This window comes from Macrobrachium rosenbergii, chromosome 12 (assembly GCF_040412425.1).
Source record: "Macrobrachium rosenbergii isolate ZJJX-2024 chromosome 12, ASM4041242v1, whole genome shotgun sequence".
NCBI classification, from domain to species: Eukaryota; Metazoa; Arthropoda; class Malacostraca; order Decapoda; family Palaemonidae; genus Macrobrachium; species Macrobrachium rosenbergii.
The window spans coordinates 84,443,891-84,463,371 of NC_089752.1; the positions used below are offsets into that span (position 1 = coordinate 84,443,891).

Here is a 19,481-nt window from a genome sequence, read left to right on the forward strand (position 1 = left end):
AATCCTTTGGTCTCCAGGTGCCAAACTAGTCTAGTATTTATCATTTTCTCCATCAGCTTACATACACAGCTGGTAAGAGCTCTTGGTCTATAGCTGGTGGCTTGGGAAGCATCTTTATTAGGCTTTTTAACAGGGACAATTATGGATATTTTCCAGTCCTTGGGTAAAATTCCAGTTTCCCATATTTTGTTCATAATCTTCAGTAAATATTTTTTGGCATCATCTGGGAGGTGTTTCAACATTTCATATATGATTGTATCCTCACCTGGAGCTGTGGATTCACTTCAGGAGAGCGCCTCACGAAGTTCTCTTAGGGAAAATTTGTAGTTGTATGGTTCAGATTTTCCCGAATCAAACTTCAGACACATTTCAGAATTCCTAATTCTTTGAAATTCTGGAGAATAATTGTTAGGGCTGGAAACTTTAGAAAAGTGTTTTCCTAGCTCATTGGCAACTTCAGTGGGCTCTGTGATTAGAGTGTCATTTATTTTTAATGAGGGCAATGGTGACGCTACAAATTTTCCACTCAGTTTCCTTATTTTTTGCCACACCACTCTTAGTGGGGTCTTGGAGTTTATTCCATTAATATAGTAAAGCCAACATTCTCTTTTGGCTTTCTTATAAAAAAGCGCCGCTGCTTGGCTAAAGCACGTTTGTAGATTAATTTAGACTGAGGGGAGCCACTAGTTTTGTAACGTCTGTAGCATTTCCTAGTCACTTTTCTCAGAATACCACAAGTCTTATTCCACCAGGGAACTGCAGGTCTACGAGGTTTGCCTTTTGTTTTTGGAATCGAGCTTTCAGCACTCTTCAAAGTAGATTCAATAAAGTAATCATAGGCATCTAGATGAGAATGAAAGGACTCAAACTCCCTATCTAGATTGACACCCTTACTAAATTTATCCCAGTCTGCGTCCTCTACCTTCCACTTAGGTAAAACTTCAGATGGAGCATTCAGAGCATATTTCAAATGGATCGGGTAGTGATCACTTCCATTTAAATCTTCATTAACAGACCAATTAAAATCAAGGTGGATACTAGTTGAAGAAATACTAAGGTCCAGTGCAGAGAAATGATTATCGTGAATGTTGTGGAAAGTCATTGACCCATTATTATACAGGGTAACATCATTCCTGTAAATAAGGTCTTCGATTAATTTCCCTTTACTATCTAAAAACCGACTTCCCCAAAGAGGGTTGTGGGCATTAAAATCACCTAGCAGAAGTAAAGGAGCTGGAAGTTGGTCAATTAACGACTGAATATCTCCAATGTTAAAATCAAGGTCTGGTGGAAGGTATAAGGAGCAGATTGTTATCCTCTTTTCCAAAATGACTGAAATAGCGACAGCTTGTAGTGTTGTATTTAATTGTATTGTGGAGTGCTGTAGACATTTATTAATAATAATTGCAGCACCTCCATGGGCACGATCACCAATTGGGGGATATGATTTAAATATTGAATAATTTAGTCCAGGATTATAAACAGAGTTGCCTAACATTGTTTCCTGTAGGCATATAATCCCTGGATTAAATTCATGCATTAAAACTTTAAGTCCTTCTGTACGGGCTCTGAGACCTTTACAGTTCCACTGAAGAATATCGAGCAAGAATGCTAAGGTGGTAAAATGTGCTACTTCCCACTCCTTGGAGGAAGTACTGTTCCTAGGGTGGAGTGGGAAATTCTCCTTTTATAAGAGATTGTTTTCTTAATCCCTTTTCATCTGAATTGTTGTTCAGGGTCTTTGGTTGATCTTCATTTTTTTATTATGAACCTGATGTTCAGAATTATTGTTGTGGTTCTGTGCACCACTAATCCTATTTGTCTTAGGGCGGCAAGACTGAATTGAACTCAGATGTTTTTGTTCTGAAACTACTTTTGGAACCACCTTTCTAGGAGGAGAGATGTCTTCCAAAACACTGAACCCATTTGAAGTTTTTATTATAAAATTATCATTATTTGGGGAACTATTTCTTGTATGTTTCTTGGTAGTTGCAACTGTAGTTTTATTATTATTTTTGTTTGTGGCTGTGGCGATTGATGGCTCTGAACTAGCTCTATCTAATTGGGATTGTTCCTTTAGCTTATTTTGGTTTGAAGTATTTTCAGATATTTTCCTGAATTATTGGCTGATTTTGGCACCCTTATTTTTGGAGACGAATCGACAGCTGTGGATGTGGTGGAAGATAAATTTTCTGTGCTTTTGGAAGTACAATTTTTGCTATTGACTTCAAAGCACTTGCCGACGAAAGTTTCTCACCAGTTTGGAGATTTTCATTATTATTTATGGTTCGAGAAATACCAGGTTTGTGATATCTTCCATCAGACACAGTTATTGGTGGCCTTACATTGTTGGAAGTTTTCATAAATTTTATTACAGAAGCATACGTAGTGTTGGCACTTTTGTTTGCCCCCATTACCGTGCGCTTTGCTTCACTAATGCTAATATGTTCATTATCTGCCACTGCCAACACTTCTTGTTCAAATTTATATCTGGGACAAGCCCTAGAATTTGGTGTGTGATCACCCTTACAAAGAAAACAGTATCGGGCTGCTTTGCAATCATCAAAATTATCGTGCTCTGCAGAGCACACAGGACATCTTTTATTGTTATCGCAAGAGTTTTGAATGTGGCCATATTCAAAGCATTTGCGACACTGTCTAGGACTTCTTTTATATTTTTTAGCCTGCATCCTTTCATGGCCAACAATGATGGTATCAGGTAGGTAATTGGAGGAGAAGGTTAAAAGGATAGCTGCATCACCACCCAGTTTTTTTACATGAGATACACAAGGAGGGCATCGATGGAGAATCTCTTCCTCTTTAAAAACATGCAAATCTTTTGAGTAAACTACTCCTTTCAGTGTATTAAAAAATCTGTGAGATGAAATTGATTCAATATTTCCACTTTCAGGAGGTTTAAAGTTAGCTAACAGAACTGCTTGAGTCTCATTTCCAGATTTTTTATTAGAAGGTTCTTTCCATACCGTTTTTAAATTTCCAATGGGAATGGAACCAACCTTGCTCTCAATGCAGTCAGCAGCTTTTATCAAATTTTTCCCTCCCTCCTTGTAGATAGCAACATGCCATAAAGGGGGAGGAAGAGCTCTGGTACATGGGACTGGTCCATGTTCTTCAGCCTTTGGAACAAAGTCAAATGGCTCATCATTCAAGTTTTTCACTGAAAACACTTTCGTGCTGACAACTGAGTCATTTAGAATGTGGCCATGGAGTCTTTGTTGTGCCTCACTAGCTTCAAGGAGAGGAAAATTTGATAAAAGCACAAAATGACTGCTTATCTTTTCTAGAATTAATTTAATTCTTTCCACTTTGCCGAATTGTTTCACTACACTGTATAAACATTCGTAATCTAATGATAAGTTTACATTAGTGCAATAAAGGACCCTATTATTTGAATCAAATCCACCAGATTTATTAACACCCTGGTGTCTCAGTGTTTGGTTCTGTCCAACAGCCAAGCCCGTATCCATGTTCATGCCAAAAGTCGTTGCCAGTGCCGTTAAGTCGTCGGATCCAGGGGAGGGAGAACTAAAAGCCAAATCCATAAGTTTAAACCAGTCCACATGCTAAGGTCCAAAAAGTGCACACCTGACACCCAAGAGCCCCCGCACAGACCCCGACAGCATATCAAAAAGGACAAACTGGGCAGCTCTACTGCTCAGCTTCCCCACCCCAACACACTCCCAAAGCCCACGAAGAGACCCCAAGATGCCAAGCATGCACACATCAGACCACCACACACAAACTGGTTCATCCACCCACCCAAAACTGCTTGGTCATATCAAGAAAGTATCGTAGATCAGTCAAGTATTCGCATTCTCCACCAATGGCACAAGTGAGAGTTGACTCCCAACAGTCCACCCCATACCCTACCCTTTCAGGATAGCACCAGTACGCTTGCAGTGGCCCAGGTATAAGCCAATCCGCCTGCTGGGAGTTCTGCCCCCACTAATGGGGACTGACTCCCCACTCCAACCGAGCTCGTGGGCTTCAGGACAAAAGCCAGGAGTCCCACCTCCATAAACCAGCCCCCCCTGGATTCCGATGGGCTGATCCCCAGAGATGGTTCCGCCCTCAAGATAGCAGTGGGAAAAATCCCATCACCATCTCTTGGGTCCAAACTATCTCGGGTGGCGACTCAACCACCACAACAACCACAATTAGCTTCGAATGCGAACCCCTTCCAAAAACGATCCCTTCTCAGACTCACCTAAGCAGTAAAATTTTGCGAATGTGGAAATGTCCACGCCATTTAAACCAAAAACTATGTAGGATGATTCGTCAGGACCCGGGCCCAAAGGCCAGGGTCCCTTAGCCCCTCACCTCGTCAAGGCGTCCTACTCGAGGGGTCATTTACTCTAGCTGCACACATTATTGGTGATGGAGTAATCTTTTCTCCCATCACATGATCATTCTTGTCAATGGTTTGTTCCTCTATTATTTCTTTGATGTTCTGGGTATGTTTCCATTGGTTTTATTATTACTTTAGGGGACAAAGGTATATTCTTATCATTTTTTGGTTTATGTTCTTCCTTCGGGTCTCACGCCGTTATTTTAATGGATGTATCTCTAATAATAGTTCGTTTTTTGTTGGTCTTGGGTGGAGTTCTTCCTAAAGGCCACTTTTTTTCTTTAGCTTCTAATTCATCATAACGATCTTCTAATATTTCTCTGGTGCTTGTGTTATCTCCTAGTGTTCCCATTTCTCTTAATGTCTCAAATGAATTTGAACAAATGTCTGTATACATTTCTTTGTTCTTTGCTATATTAGTTTCTTTTTGCAAAGTGATTATTTTTCTTCGAGAATGATCTATTTTTGTTTCATTATTTGATCTTATTACAGCAGAAAACACTCGTTTCCCAGCGGGATCTTGCATTCCTCTAACTTTTAATTCTAATTTGGCCTCTGTTATAGGCATTCCTGTCCTTTCCTGAAGTAATTTTAATTTGTATTATATATATAATACATACTCTCTTTAGATCTTGCATGGTGATTTTGTCCACAGTTAACGCATTTTGGTTCACCAAACCTCCACTGTGTATGTTTGTCAGATCCACAATATGCACATAGAGATTTATTATAGCAATTTTTCCTTGTATGTCCATACATATTGCAGTTTTGGCACTAAAGTGGTATTGGAACATACAGTCTCAGTTCTCTGCTCTGGCCCATGGTTTTAATTTCTAAGGGTAATTCATAGCCCTCAAATTTTATCTTTGCTATTCTTAGTGTTTTTCCATTACACTGTCTACTGACTATGTTGTATACTTCGCAATCTTGTACATTATTGTACCTTATTTTTTTAAGGGAATCCAGCAATATATTCTTTTCTATTGGTTCTTCATCATTATCAGGGAATACTACGGTACCCTTTACACTGTTCATATTGTCATGCTTATTTATATGTACCTTTGTATTGTCAACATTTTTTATATAGTTAAGTAATTTTCTGATTGAATCTTTATTGTGGTTTCTATCAACCACATCTGATCTTTTATTTGTCTGAATGACATTTCAGTAGCTGAATGTCGATTCAACTGGAAGTTTTCTAATTTCAATGCCGATATTTTCTTCTCTGTTTCTAAGGTCATGAATCGTGACCAACTTTCACTTCCAAAGAGGGAGTCGAAGTGAGTCAAGGTTGGATCAAGATATTTGGTTTTCTTGGGTCTGCTTTTTTATTGGAGCATAGGGCTCCAGTGCAGTTACATTAGTATTTTTTTCTGATTTTTCCATAGAGAGGTTGTCAGAGGAGGTTCCAGCGGTTGTTAACTGTGCCGAGTCGCTAACATTAAAGGGGTACTTAAATCTTTAAAACCACTTAGCATAAAGATTGAGGTAAAGAAAAAAAATAAACCTGAAAATCTCAAAAAGATATCATCAGCCTTTCATGGGGTTTATTCTTCCACCAATGGCACAAGTGAGACCTGACTCCCAAATGTCCACTCCCTACCCTACCCCACAGGGGATAGCACAACATGATTAGAGTGGCCCAAGTGTAAGCCAAACCTGCTTGCTAGGACTGACAATATTACTGGAATACAATCATCCCCACTCTAATCATGTTATGGGCAAACTGGATAGAATACTGACTTCTATCCCCAGAACCAGAACCCCCTGGAGTCCATGGTGCAGCCCTAAAGAATAGTTCTGCCTTTGAGCTATCACTCTGATATCTCTCAGGTCTGAACATTATCAGGAAGTTGATGGTCCTACCACAATTCCCACTCTTTAGCTGTGGATATAAAACCAGTCCCAGCTATGATATCTTTTCCTATTTATCAGGTCCAATAAATTTGAGCAAAAGTGGAAAATTCCACAAAAAATTAATCCAAAGAACTATATAATGATATGTGAGACTCTTGGACTCTAAACTGGGAACAAATTCCTGAGGTTCAAGAGGCCCCTCACCAGGTCAAGGCGGTCCCACATCGATGGGGCTCACCTGCAGTGCCTTTAGGGCTGTCAGTCCGTCAAGATGGGACCCAGCACTAACGGCATGATTTAACATAAAAATTTCTCCTGGTTAGACCATGTCAGGTATGAGTGGAGCAGCATGTCATCCAACTCCATTCTCCTTCAAAGTTGCAAGAGTACTGGTTTCCTTAATTCAATGCCTTGCAAAGGTCATCAACGAAAGGGGAAGAAGGGAAAGGAAAAATTAATCGATGGAGAAGTAAAAGAGTTACAGGTTCTAAAGTTTGGTTAAATCCACAGCAGAGAGAGCAGGTGTAAAAGAGCATACTCTCGCTCCACCCCACCTCATCAAGGGGTTGGGATCAGTGGGGTTCAAGACCAAAATGAATGATTTTAAGTTATCTGGCAACATGACAACTAGGTCACTGACGCTGATATCAATTAAAAGATCATCATACTGAAATATTATATTTTTGGGAGAAGACCTGCATCAATAATAAATCTAAAAATGCCATTGGCATCATACACCATATCCTTTCCAAGGACCTTGGCAAGGATGAACCGCCATCCCGACCAAGAGCCTCGAGAGGTAACGGCTTCCAATATCCCAAAGACTGGGGCACTCAAAAAAGGATATTTTAGTGGCTAGACAGGAAGATTAGAGAAAGCTAACAAATATGAAAGATTGTAGCAAAAATGAGAACAAAAGTATGGAGAGAGATTTGATTAGACCTACGGTAAGAGATATTCCCCAAGTTTGCAAACCCTCTTGTCAATCACACAGCTGCCTTAAATAGTTACTGACATAAGGCTCTTGCCTGATTGTGAAGAATCTTTAACCCTAGAGAAAACTAGGGTCATCATTACCTTCACATGTCCTTAGCTGGTTCTGATCTTGTGCCAAACTGTAAAGCTCCTTTAAACAGAGTTTTGTACTTAGTATAAAAACGAGCTACCTGAGTACACTACACTTCTCAAGATGTAAGATTTACATAAGAAATAAAATATAAAGAAACCAAACACAGTATTTCAACACCAGTGACAAACGCAAATACATCAGAACTGACATCAAACTTACCTAATCCCCGTGCTGCTACTGCTGTTGCAACAAGGACATCAAATTTACCCTCTCTAAAGGTTTTAAGAGCCTCTTCCCTTTGCTTTTGGTAGCGATCACCATGAATAGTTGTTGTTGATATTTTGTTATTACATAAAAAAGCCCCAATGAAATCAGCCATTTTCTTGGTTTCCACAAACACCAGTATTTTCATACCATCTATAAAAAGAAAAAAGCACTATACTGTATAGGAATATATCATTAGTTATAAAATATTACCTACCAATTAAAACATACTTGATAATCTCTTCTGTTATCATTTCAACTACTACATTTTTTCTACATTTAATCACCATAAGCCACTAAAACAAAAGCACATATGAAATTTACTAAACCACTAACCAATTCCTGTTTCATAACAGCCTACTCTACTGCAGGTGCACTTGGCATGAATTGAATAATTATCAATGTTACTAAAACAATTTAACCAGACCACTTAGGTGATTAACAGCTATCACAGGGCTGGGCCAACAAATCAGAACGGAGTACAGTACAGTACAAGGTCTACGCCTTATTATTATTATTATTGTTATTATTATTGTTATTATAATTGTTTAACTAAAACACTGAACTGACTATCAGCTCTCATAAGGCTGGCCCGAAGGATTTTCATGAAATACCAGGTCTAGCCCATAGGCCAAGTACCAGTACCAAAAAAGTCAATTGGCATGGTGGTGAATAAAAAAAAAATGCATAAGGCATATGCTTTTGCACTGGAATACATTTACACATTGAAATACATTTACTACATTTACAAGTACTAATGTTGCCATACATACAAAAAAAAAAAAAGGAATAACATTCAGAATAAATAACATTTTTAAGTTTTGTATTTCAAAATTCATTAAAGACCCTATGGGCTTCTGTATTTTCATCATTTACTTATTTATTTTTAAATTTCATAAATTAAATGACAGTTCTTCATGAATATTAAAATTGGAATGACTAAAAATACAGAAGGTTGACAAAATTCCCTCATTGATATAATCACTAATGGGGATGTTTAACATTTACTCTTGTCATGTGGACTACTTCTTTCGCTGCTTTATCAGCCTCTTCATTTCCTTAAGCCTACATGGGCAGGGATCCAACGTATTTCAATATTTTTTCTATTATATTATGCAAATTGTGGAGTTGAAATTTAATCTGCTGTACAATATTATTTTTGGGTAGTAACTTTTAACCGTTTCTGTAGAGCTTCTTGAGTCACTAAAAATCACAAATTTATTGAAAGATATTTGCTTTATAATTATGATGGCTAATGTGATGGCTCTGCTGTGAAGACCGAGGCATTATCAGGTAAAGAGAACTGATATGTCTTATTCTGGGATATAGCTGCATATCCTACTCCATGTTGTGATTTAGACCCATCTGTGTATATTGCGTAATGCGAACTTTTTTTGGTTTTTTGTCTATGATGTTATGGGGTAGGTTTTTGTCTATAATGTTTTGTTTTTGTCCATAATGTTAGGTTTTTGTCCATGATGTTATGGGGTAGGTTTTTTGTCCATGAGGTTTTTTTGTTATGATGTTATGGGGTAGGTTTTTGTCATGATGTTATGGGGTAGGTTTTTGTCTATGATGTTATGGGGTAGGTTTTTTGTCTATGATGTTATGGGGTAGGTTTTTTGTCTATGATGTTATGGGGTAGGTTTTTTGTCTATGATGTTATGGGGTAGGTTTTTTGTCTATGATGTTATGGGGTGCATGAGAATGTAACTTTTTTGATAAATATTTTAAGTATGTGCAAGTCTTTACTTTCTTCATAGTCCAATGGGGTGGTAACTTTATTGCTGAAGACACTTGTGAATTGACTGATTGATTATTAAACTTTAGGTCTTGAAGACCAAGCGCCAGAACCCATCAGGATTATTCAGCGCAGCGATGAAGATGAAATTATAAATTAATGATGTGACTGATAATGGATAAGGTGAATGAGCATACTGTGCTAGTAAAATTCAGTGTTAAAATATGAACATAAAAAATGAAGAATGAGTTGATATTCAGTGACTCATACAATCTATTAACTCTAATTGGGAAAGGTGGTGAATGACTGTTTATAAATATATCCCTTAGATCACATAGACTTTTTGTTGGCGAATCACTTGCCTTGATTCTTAACACACTTTTCACTGTTATGAATTCTCTGTGGAGGAACAGTGGCAGTTCACTACATTCGACTTGTACAGAGGAGACTGGTGCAGATCTAAATGCTTCTGTGCAAATTCTCAGTCCTTCATAGTGAATTGGGTCCAATATTTTCAGTGCTGTTTCTGATGCTGAACCATATATTTCACTTCTGTAATCAATGTTTGATAACCCTTGTTTTATACAGTATAGTAAGAGTATGTCTATCAGCTCCCCCAGTTAGCATGTGACAGTTTTTTAATTAGCTTTAAAGCTCTTTTGCATTTGATTTGATGTAAATTATGTGGGCTTTGCAATTCAGGTGTGCATCAAATATCAATCCTAACTATTCTGCTTTCTGTCTAACTGGTTTGTTATGGTCTCTGATTTTTAATTCTATTCCTTTGCCTTTTTTCCAATTTTCATTTTTATAAAACATAGCAGCTTGCATTTTTTCTATGGAAAATCTAAAGCCTACAGATGAGGCCCATTCATCTACAGTGGCCACCTCACCCCCCATTTTTATGCATTTCACATTTCTGTGCTTCATTTTGTTGTGGATTTTTGTGGACACATCATTCACTTGTCCGCAGGGGAAATTTCACTAATTTGTGGATTTGTCTTTGGGTCGTATCTCTAAAATTACCACTAATTTGCTTTTTTTTTCATAGAGCACCAATGTGTATTCACCAAATACTGTACTTTTTCATTAAAATATATGTATACAGAGAGAGAGAGAGAGAGAGAGAGAGAGAGAGAGAGAATGAAGGCACAAGAATTTTTTAATAAATTTGTGGGAGATGGTGACAACCAACCACGTTCGTATGCTAAATAAATTATTTACCTAATAATAAGTACAAATTTTCAAATATTAATATGATGATGTAAGATGAAGATGATGATAATACTACTACTACTACTACTACTACTACTACTACTACTACTACTACTACTACTACTGCTACTGCTAAAAAATATTTTTTTAGTAAATTATGTGAAATTTTAAACAAATACATATTCCAAATATCCAACCACGTGGGTCGGGGCCAGATATCTGACATATATGAAAGGTCCAACCTCCCCCTCGCTTCAGAGCTTTGGAAAAGATTGGGAATATGTATTTGTTTAGAATTTCACATAATTTACAACAGAAATGCATAATTTTTTTTAATTACAGTATATTATTATTATGTTGTCCATTTGGTGGTCAAATAGAATAGCTATGAATGATACTGAAAAATCTCTCTCTCTCTCTCTCTTGTACATATATATTTTTAAAGGTAAAATGTTTAAGATAACTGAAATATTAATAACACTTCAAAGATTAATAACGACTTACCGTAGCAAATATTTTTTTATCATAAATGTATTTGTACTTAATCACAAAAATACTAGCAAGACGTAATTATCAAACCCAGCATTCTGTTTGGAGGTATGTACATGTCCCATTGATCTAAACTACCCAAGTATTTTAGATATGCTCTATACTGTAATACTATCCTCAAATACATACCTGTACAGTAAAATCTTTTAAAAATCATCTTATGACACAGGAAAATTTACGTAAAATATATGCCCAGTGCATTTACATGCAATACGAGTAGAACGATGCACAAAGTTATGTAGGCCAAAGAAAACAGACATGTCTGAATGATAGAGATACTTAGGAGTAACAGTTGTAGGCTTGAACTTAATTTTGCAACATGACTTTGAAATTTTTAGGGTGTTCTGGGATGATAGTCTGGGGTATATTTTGTTTGGAACTGTCAAGTTTGGCAATGAACGGTTAAAATAGGCAGTTATGAGCATTTTAGGGGTGTATTTAGACTACTTAAGGTTAACAGTACTAGGAGAATACTCTAATGTAAGGCTACTTTGGGTGTTTTGGGATGATGGTTTGATTGACTGATTATGTGATTTAGGTCTTCAAGATCAAGCGGCGGACCCCATCAGGATTATTCAGCGCCGTAATGAAAGTGAAATATATAAATTAATGATATGATTCATAATGAATAGGTGAATGATGATATACTAGTAAAATTCAGGGTTAAAATATGAAAGTAAAAAATGAAGAGTGATATTAGATAGAACCAACAAAAATTAAGTATATATTAAACTTTTATATTCAAAATGTATACCTAGTATAAGAATAAAATCTTTATTAAATATACTGAAATCATATCTCATTAAAATAACCAGATTCTTTCAGATAACTCATAAGGTTATCTACCTCAACATCATCATTTAAAATTTCTAAAATAGTCTTCCCAGTTAGTGAGTACTTTGCCCTAAGGCAATTAAATTTAGGTCAGTGCACCAGCATGTGCTCAATGGATAGCTGACCACCACAGTGAGCACAAATTGGGGCACTGGTTCCCTCTAAAATATAGCTATGAGTGAAGCAGGTATGGCATTTCCTAAGCTGTGTTAGGATGATCTCAAACCTTCTGTTACAATTAAAACACGAACTCCAAAAATCAATAGTTTTTCTAATGCTTCTGTACTTCCTATTTGTGGATAAAATGGGGGAAGTCCATCTCTGCTGCCATTTTGTACAAATTTATTGTCCAATAACTGGACACATATCCAAACATGGCACCTTGTTAGCTAAGAAATCACATCTTGCGGCATCCTTTGCTTTACTATCAGCCAGTTCGTTCCCTTCTAGACCAGTGTGCCCAAGAATCCAACAAAACTTTACTGATTTGTGGCGAACAGAGAGATAAAAAAGCCATTCCTGAGCCTTTTGAATTAAGGGATGGGTACGGTTAAACTTCTTTAGGGCTTCTAAATTGCTCCTTGATTCACTATATATTACTGTGGATTTCAATTTATCACATGCAAGATTTAAAGCATCAACTATGGCTGTTGCTTCAGCAGTGAAAATGGATGAGGAGTCTGAAAACTTTTTTATATATGATTCCCTCCTCACACACCACTGCACATCCTACTCCATCTTCCGATTTAGATCCGTCAGTACAGATTTTCCTGTCATTTATATGGCTCTCATCATGCTCCAAAAACTTGTTTCTGACTTCTTCTTCCAAACGATCTTTCTTCTTTGTCTCTTTAATGCCGACATCTATTGCTGGAATAAACCACATAGGGCTAGCAAGATGTTTAACTTGTAGGATCTTCTGTTTTTATACTTTCATCCTCCAGTTCACCCATCTGTCTGTTTTGAAATGGTATCGAAGATCAAGATCTAAAAAGACTTGAGTCACACTGTTTTAAGATCTCAAAAGAAGGATTCTCCGTTGAGCTTTCCAGCCGCACAGTGTGTCTCAAACCTAGCTAATGCCTCCTTAAGTCCAGTGGTAGCTGATGGGAGTCTACATAAATACTGTCAATGGGTGAAGTTCTAAAAGCTCCAATGCAGATCCTTAGCCCCATATGCACAGCGTCCAATTCCTTAAGTTTAGTCTTTTATGCACATGAGTATGTACTTGGCAGCCATAGTCTAACTTAGATAAACATACTGCATTATAAAGCCTTAACAACAATTTCTTATCAGCACCCCAATCAAAATTAGATACTACTTTTAAAATATTTAGTGATCTCTTCACTTTCACCTTTAACTGGTCAATATGATTATTCCAAGTGAGCTTTTCATCAAAGACCATTCCTAAAAATGTTACTTCAGTAGAGTAAGGTAAAATAATTCCATTTAAGGTAAGAGTTGGGATGGCATATATCTTCCTTTGTTTCAAAATTAAGCATTATACATTCTGCTTTATTCTTTATTTTTTTTAGATATTTGTCCAAATTTTGGTCACTACTTATGGCAAAACTTTCCCCAGGTATGTTACTAATTTCAAAGGGATCTAAAATTTTTTGGCCATTATCTAATATACCTTGTCTGGGTGGTCTAATGTTTGTTCCATTCATTTTTTTGGATTTTTCCCATACTTTTTGGATGGATGTTTTGCTTCTTATTTCTGATACATAGGACCTCCAAGATATTATTTTACCTTTTATGACTTCCTTTTGAAATTTAGCTGTTATTTTATTATATAAAGGTTTCAATGCATCTATTTTTAATAGTACAATGGTCTTTTTGAATATATTTTCTTCCAAAAATGGCAATGACTTCTTTATTTTATTGAATCTTTTGTTTAGAGTATCTAACCTTCTTGCTAGAGAGTGTTTTTCTTGTACTAATTCAGATAGAGCATTTGACAACCAGGGGACTTTATGTTTTTTATTATGGGGTTTTGAGTGAGGAACAGCTTTGTCTGCTGCCTTTTTAATGAAAGATACAAAGAATTCATTTGTCTCATTGTGATTTCTCAAATACAGTAATCATATGGCAGTATATTTCTGGTACACAAGTTAAAAATGTCCCAATCTGCTTTTTGCATGTTATAATGTGGAGAGTATGGTTTTGGTTTTTTATTTAATAAGGATATTATTGTGGGAAAATGATCACTTGAGTAGGAATCAACACAGGTATTCCAATCTAGTTTGTCAACTATAGTAGTTGAACAAAGGGCGACATCTATTGAGGACAATGTTCCATGGGTTTTCGATCAATACATATTTACTTCGTTGCAGAGATTATTAGTGTTCATAAAGTTTTCTATTTTTTTCTCCATCTTTATCTGGTGTAATATTGTTATAGTCCCATACTGGATTATGTGCACTGAAATCTCCTACAATTAATATGGGATACTTAAAATCTTTTATTACTTTCTGTAATATGTTTAAATAATACTTTTTATTTGGCTGGTTGTATAGGTAATATGTTTAAATCCTACTTTTTATTAGGCTGGTTGTATACATTAATAATATTAAATAAATTATTTTCTATTTTCACTGTTATTGCTGAAATTTGTAATTCAATGTAATCTATATCTACTTTGTTGTATATCATTTTATTTTGGACATATATTGCTGTTCCTTAATTATTTTTATTTTCCTTTGATGGTGTGGCTAGCAGATATTTATCTATATTTGGAACAAATTTTCAAACGTGTTGTATACATATAATCATTGGTTCGTATTCACTTATAAGTCGTTGGACTTCTCCTAAGTGCATTCTCGTTAATAATCTCTTTATGTTCTACTGAATTATATAACGATTGAATGGTGTAATATGAGAGTGGTCAAATTACTCTACATTATTTAAGTTGATTTTTTTTTATTTGTTATAAGTTAATTTATATTTTTGTAGGTCTTGATTCGTTTTTTGTTGTTTCATTTTGACTTTCGTTGACTGTTATATTTTTACTATCTTGATTTAATTTTTCCATTTTGATTTTTTTTTTAGAATATCTACAAGACTGATATGTTTTTTCTTTGTAATATTCTAAATGTTCAATACACATGCAACCTTCTTCATGAGATTTGATGTTTGTGTTTTCCTTATTCCTATACCTCATGAAATTTCTTAAGGTGTTGGTTATACTTTCTTTAGTTATAGTTTTATTTTTGTGACACATTGCTACAAAGCATTTACTACAACCAGATGTATCTTCATGTTCAATAGTTTGTTGTTCCTTCTTGGGGTGCCTATAATTGGTGATGTGTGAATTTCTTTGCTTCATTGTAGTTATCTATGTGTTGGTTTTCCATTTCATCTGAATTTTGTGATCCTGCTCCCAGAAGTATTACTGTTACTATGGGAGACAGTGGAATGTTTGATTTAGTGTTCTGTTTCTGAACTTCAGCTTTTGGTGAGATTGGGGGGTTATTTATCTTTTCACAGCTTTGTTTGGTGGAATTAGGTGGGGTCTTGTCTAGTTGCCTCTTCTGAGTTGTGTTATCCGTTTTGTCCCATTCTTGTGATTTCAATTCTTCTTTGTCTTTATGTCAATATTCGTATCTATTTCTGGTAAGGAGGTAAATCTATTGTCCACTGTGATAATGTCTTTGTTGTATGAAATCTCCATAGAAGAGTTCTTTTGATCGTGTATTTTTTTTAGTGATATTTCTTTATTTCTATTGTCATTCACTTCAGTTTTGGGTATTGTTTGATTTTGAAGTATCTGCATATCTAAATTTCTTAGCTGGGTCATTCAATCCTCTCACTTTGAGTTCTAACTTTGCTTCCCTGATCGACACTCCAGTTCATTCTTGTAATAATTTAAGTTCGTATTGTAAATATGGAATGCACGTTTTAGATTGGATGGATGGATGGATGGATGTATGATATTTAGGGCAAAAGCCCAGGCACTGGGGCAACAAGGCCATTCAGCGCCGTAATGGAAAGAAAATAAATTATGTTAAAGTTATGAATTCATGAAGGAAATGATTAATAAATAAAATGAAGTGATGTGACCAATAAATAAGGGTATGAAGTTTAATGAATGATGTGCTATATACATAAAAAAAAAATTAATGTCAATAAAATTCTACGTGATGTAATAAATTATTAAATAAAATTAAATATCGTTAAAAATTTTAATACACTTTAAAAAAGAGATGATAGCAGAAATATCTGCTTCATCTCCCAAAATATCAGACAGGGATTTACGCTGAAAATATCTCTCTCTTTGGTTAAAATATCTGGGGCAGACCACCAGAATGTGCTCCACTGTTAGTGTCTCGTCACAGTAAGCACACTCTGGAGGGCTGCTTCCTTCAAAAATAAACTGATGGGTCAGACGAGTGTGCCCAATCCTTAATCTGGTTAAAATAACCTCTGTTCGTCCGTCAAGCTGGAATGACAAAGACCACGGTAGTACATTATCCCTAATATTTCTATATTTTTATTATTGGCAAGAAGGGGAGAAGTCCACCTTTTTTGCCATTTACTTTAAAACATAAGATCTAATGGGACCTTTTAGATCTGTATGAGGCACTTTTCTAAAAGAGGTTTCTGATAAAATACTAGCAGCTTTCGCTTACCTGTCTGCCATCTCGTTTCCGCAAATCCCCACGTGAGAAGGAACCCAACAGAAAGAGACTGATTTACGTCGACAATATATACGAAACTCCTGCCATTTTTTCAATTAATGGATGAAAGCTATTAAATTTTTTAATAACTTTAAGGTGCTTCTAGAGTCTGAGTATATGACAAAATTAGAGTCACTACTTTGAAAAACTAAATCTAGGGCAGACACTACGGCTGTTAATTCGGCAGTAAATATTGATGCAGAGTCAGGTAATTTAGCTGTGTACGCTGTATCACCAAGGATAACAGCGCAACCAACACCACTATCTGACTTAGATCCATCTGTATAAATTTTTGTAAAATTAGTATGGGTAACATCGTGCTCTAAGAATTTTCCCTAATCTCTTCTACAGTGCAGTCCTTTTTGTTAAACAGTTTCTTACATATTGATGCTTCTGGGATAAGCCATGGAGGATTTACAGGATATTCTACTTCCAGGACTTTCTGGGATTTAAGGTGATTATTCCTAACATCCTCATTCAGTCGAATTTGGAATGGTTTAGAAGCTCTTGTACCAGAAAAACTTGAGAGTCTGTTTCCTTTAGTGCTTGAAAGGAGGGATTTTTGGGAGCACTTTTCATTCTAGCCATGTATCGCAACCCTAGCTCTTGCCTTCTTAGATCAAGGGGTAAATGATCTGTGTCGACATAAATGCTTTCAACAGGCGAAGTTCTAAAAGCCCTGAGCATATTCTCAACCCCATGTTGTGTACAACATCCAGTTCCTTTAGCTTGGTTTTACAGGCTGAGGAATAAATCTGACAGCCATAGTCTAGCTTAGATCGACACAGAGAGTCATATAGCCTCAGAAGGGATTTCTTATCAGCCCCCCAACTAAATCCAGAAACAACCTTTAAAATATTCATAGATTGTTTAACATTAAACTTTAGGGCATTTATGTGGCTAGCCCATGTTAATTTATGGATGGATGGATGGATGGATGTATGATATTTAGGGCAAAAGCCCAGGCACTGGGGCCAACAAGGCCATTCAGCACCGTAATGGAAAGAAAATAAATTATGTTAAAGTTATGAATTCATGAAGGAAATGATTAATAAATAAAATGAAGTGATGTGACCAATAAATAATGGTATGAAGTTTAATGAATGATGTGCTATATACATAATAAAAAAAAATTAATGTCATTAAAATTCTACGTGATGTAATAAATTAAATAAAATTAAATATCATTAAAAATTTTAATACACTTTAAAAAGAGATGATAGCAGAAATATCTGCTTCATCTCCCAAAATATCAGACAGGGATTTACCCTGAAAATATCTCTCTCTTTGGTTAAAATATCTGGGGCAGACCACCAGAATGTGCTCCACTGTTAGTGTCTCGTCACAGTAAGCACACTCTGGAGGGCTGCATTTCCTTCAAAAATAAACTGATGGGTCAGACGAGTGTGCCCAATCCTTAATCTCGTTAAAATAACCTCTGTTCGTCTGTCAAGCTGGAATGACAAAGACCACGGTAGTACATTATCCCTAATATTTCTATATTTCTTATTATTGGCAAGAAGGGAGAAGTCCACCTTTCTTGCCATTTTTTTAAAACATAAGATCTAATGGGACCTTTTAGATCTGTATGAGGCACTTTTCTAAAAAGAGGTTTCTGATAAAATACTAGCAGCTTTCGCTTCCCTATCTGCCATCTCGTTTCCGCAAATCCCCACGTGAGAAGGGACCCAACAGAAAGAGACTGATTTACGTCGACAATATATATGAAAAAGCCACTCCTGAACTTTTTCAATTAATGGATGAAAGCTATTAAATTTTTTCATAGCTTCTAAGGTGCTTGCTTCTAGAGTCTGAGTATATGACAAAATTAGAGTCACTACTTTGAAAAACTAAATCTAGGGCAGACACTACGGCTGTTAATTCGGCAGTAAATATTGATGCAGAGTCAGGTAATTTAGCTGTGTACGCTGTATCACCAAGGATAACAGCGCAACCAACACCACTATCTGACTTAGATCCATCTGTATAAATTTTTGTAAAATTAGTATGGGTAACATCGTGCTCTAAGAATTTTCCCCTAATCTCTTCTACAGTGCAGTCTTTTTTATTAAACAGTTTCTTACATATTGATGCTTCTGGGATAAGCCATGGAGGATTTACAGGATATTCTACTTCCAGGACTTTCTGGGATTTAAGGTGATTATTCCTAACATCCTCATTCAGTCGAATTTGGAATGGTTTAGAAGCTCTTGTACCAGAAAAACTTTGAGAGTCTGTTTCCTTTAGTGCTTGAAAGGAGGGATTTTTGGGAGCACTTTTCATTCTAGCCATGTATCGCAACCCTAGCTCTTGCCTTCTTAGATCAAGGGGTAAATGATCTGTGTCGACATAAATGCTTTCAACAGGCGAAGTTCTAAAAGCCCCTGAGCATATTCTCAACCCCATGTTGTGTACAACATCCAGTTCCTTTAGCTTGGTTGTACAGGCTGAGGAATAAATCTGACAGCCATAGTCTAGCTTAGATCGACACAGAGAGTCATATAGCCTCAGAAGGGATTTCTTATCAGCCCCCCAACTAAATCCAGAAACAACCTTTAAAATATTCATAGATTGTTTAACATTAAACTTTAGGGCATTTATGTGGCTAGCCCATGTTAATTTATGGTCAATAGTCATCCCCAGAAATTTAACTTCACTCGTAAGGAAGGATGGACCCTTTTAAACTAAGTGTGGGAACCTCTTCCACACGCCGGCACCTGGTGAATCTTACTGCAACTGTTTTGGAAGAGGAGAATTTGAAACCATTCTCATCAGCCCACTTAGTAATAGCATTAATAGACCTTTGCAAATGTTTACATACAGACAAGGAATCATATCCTGTGCAGTATATTGCAAGGTCATCGACAAAAAGCGAGCATTTAACAGAGGGGCGAGATTTTTTCA

The 19,481-nt window shown here is 36.2% G+C and overlaps 1 protein-coding gene across 1 annotated transcript in view; it reads right to left on the reverse strand.

The window, feature by feature from the left end:
* Positions 1–19,481, reverse strand: part of LOC136843747 (probable ATP-dependent RNA helicase vasa-like) — a 711,228-nt gene that overhangs the window by 171,938 nt on the left and 519,809 nt on the right. Inside the window, exon 13 of the mRNA XM_067112404.1 lies at positions 7,515–7,712. Within this exon, the coding sequence (XP_066968505.1) occupies positions 7,515–7,712 (198 nt within the window). The remainder of the gene's footprint in view (positions 1–7,514; positions 7,713–19,481) is intronic.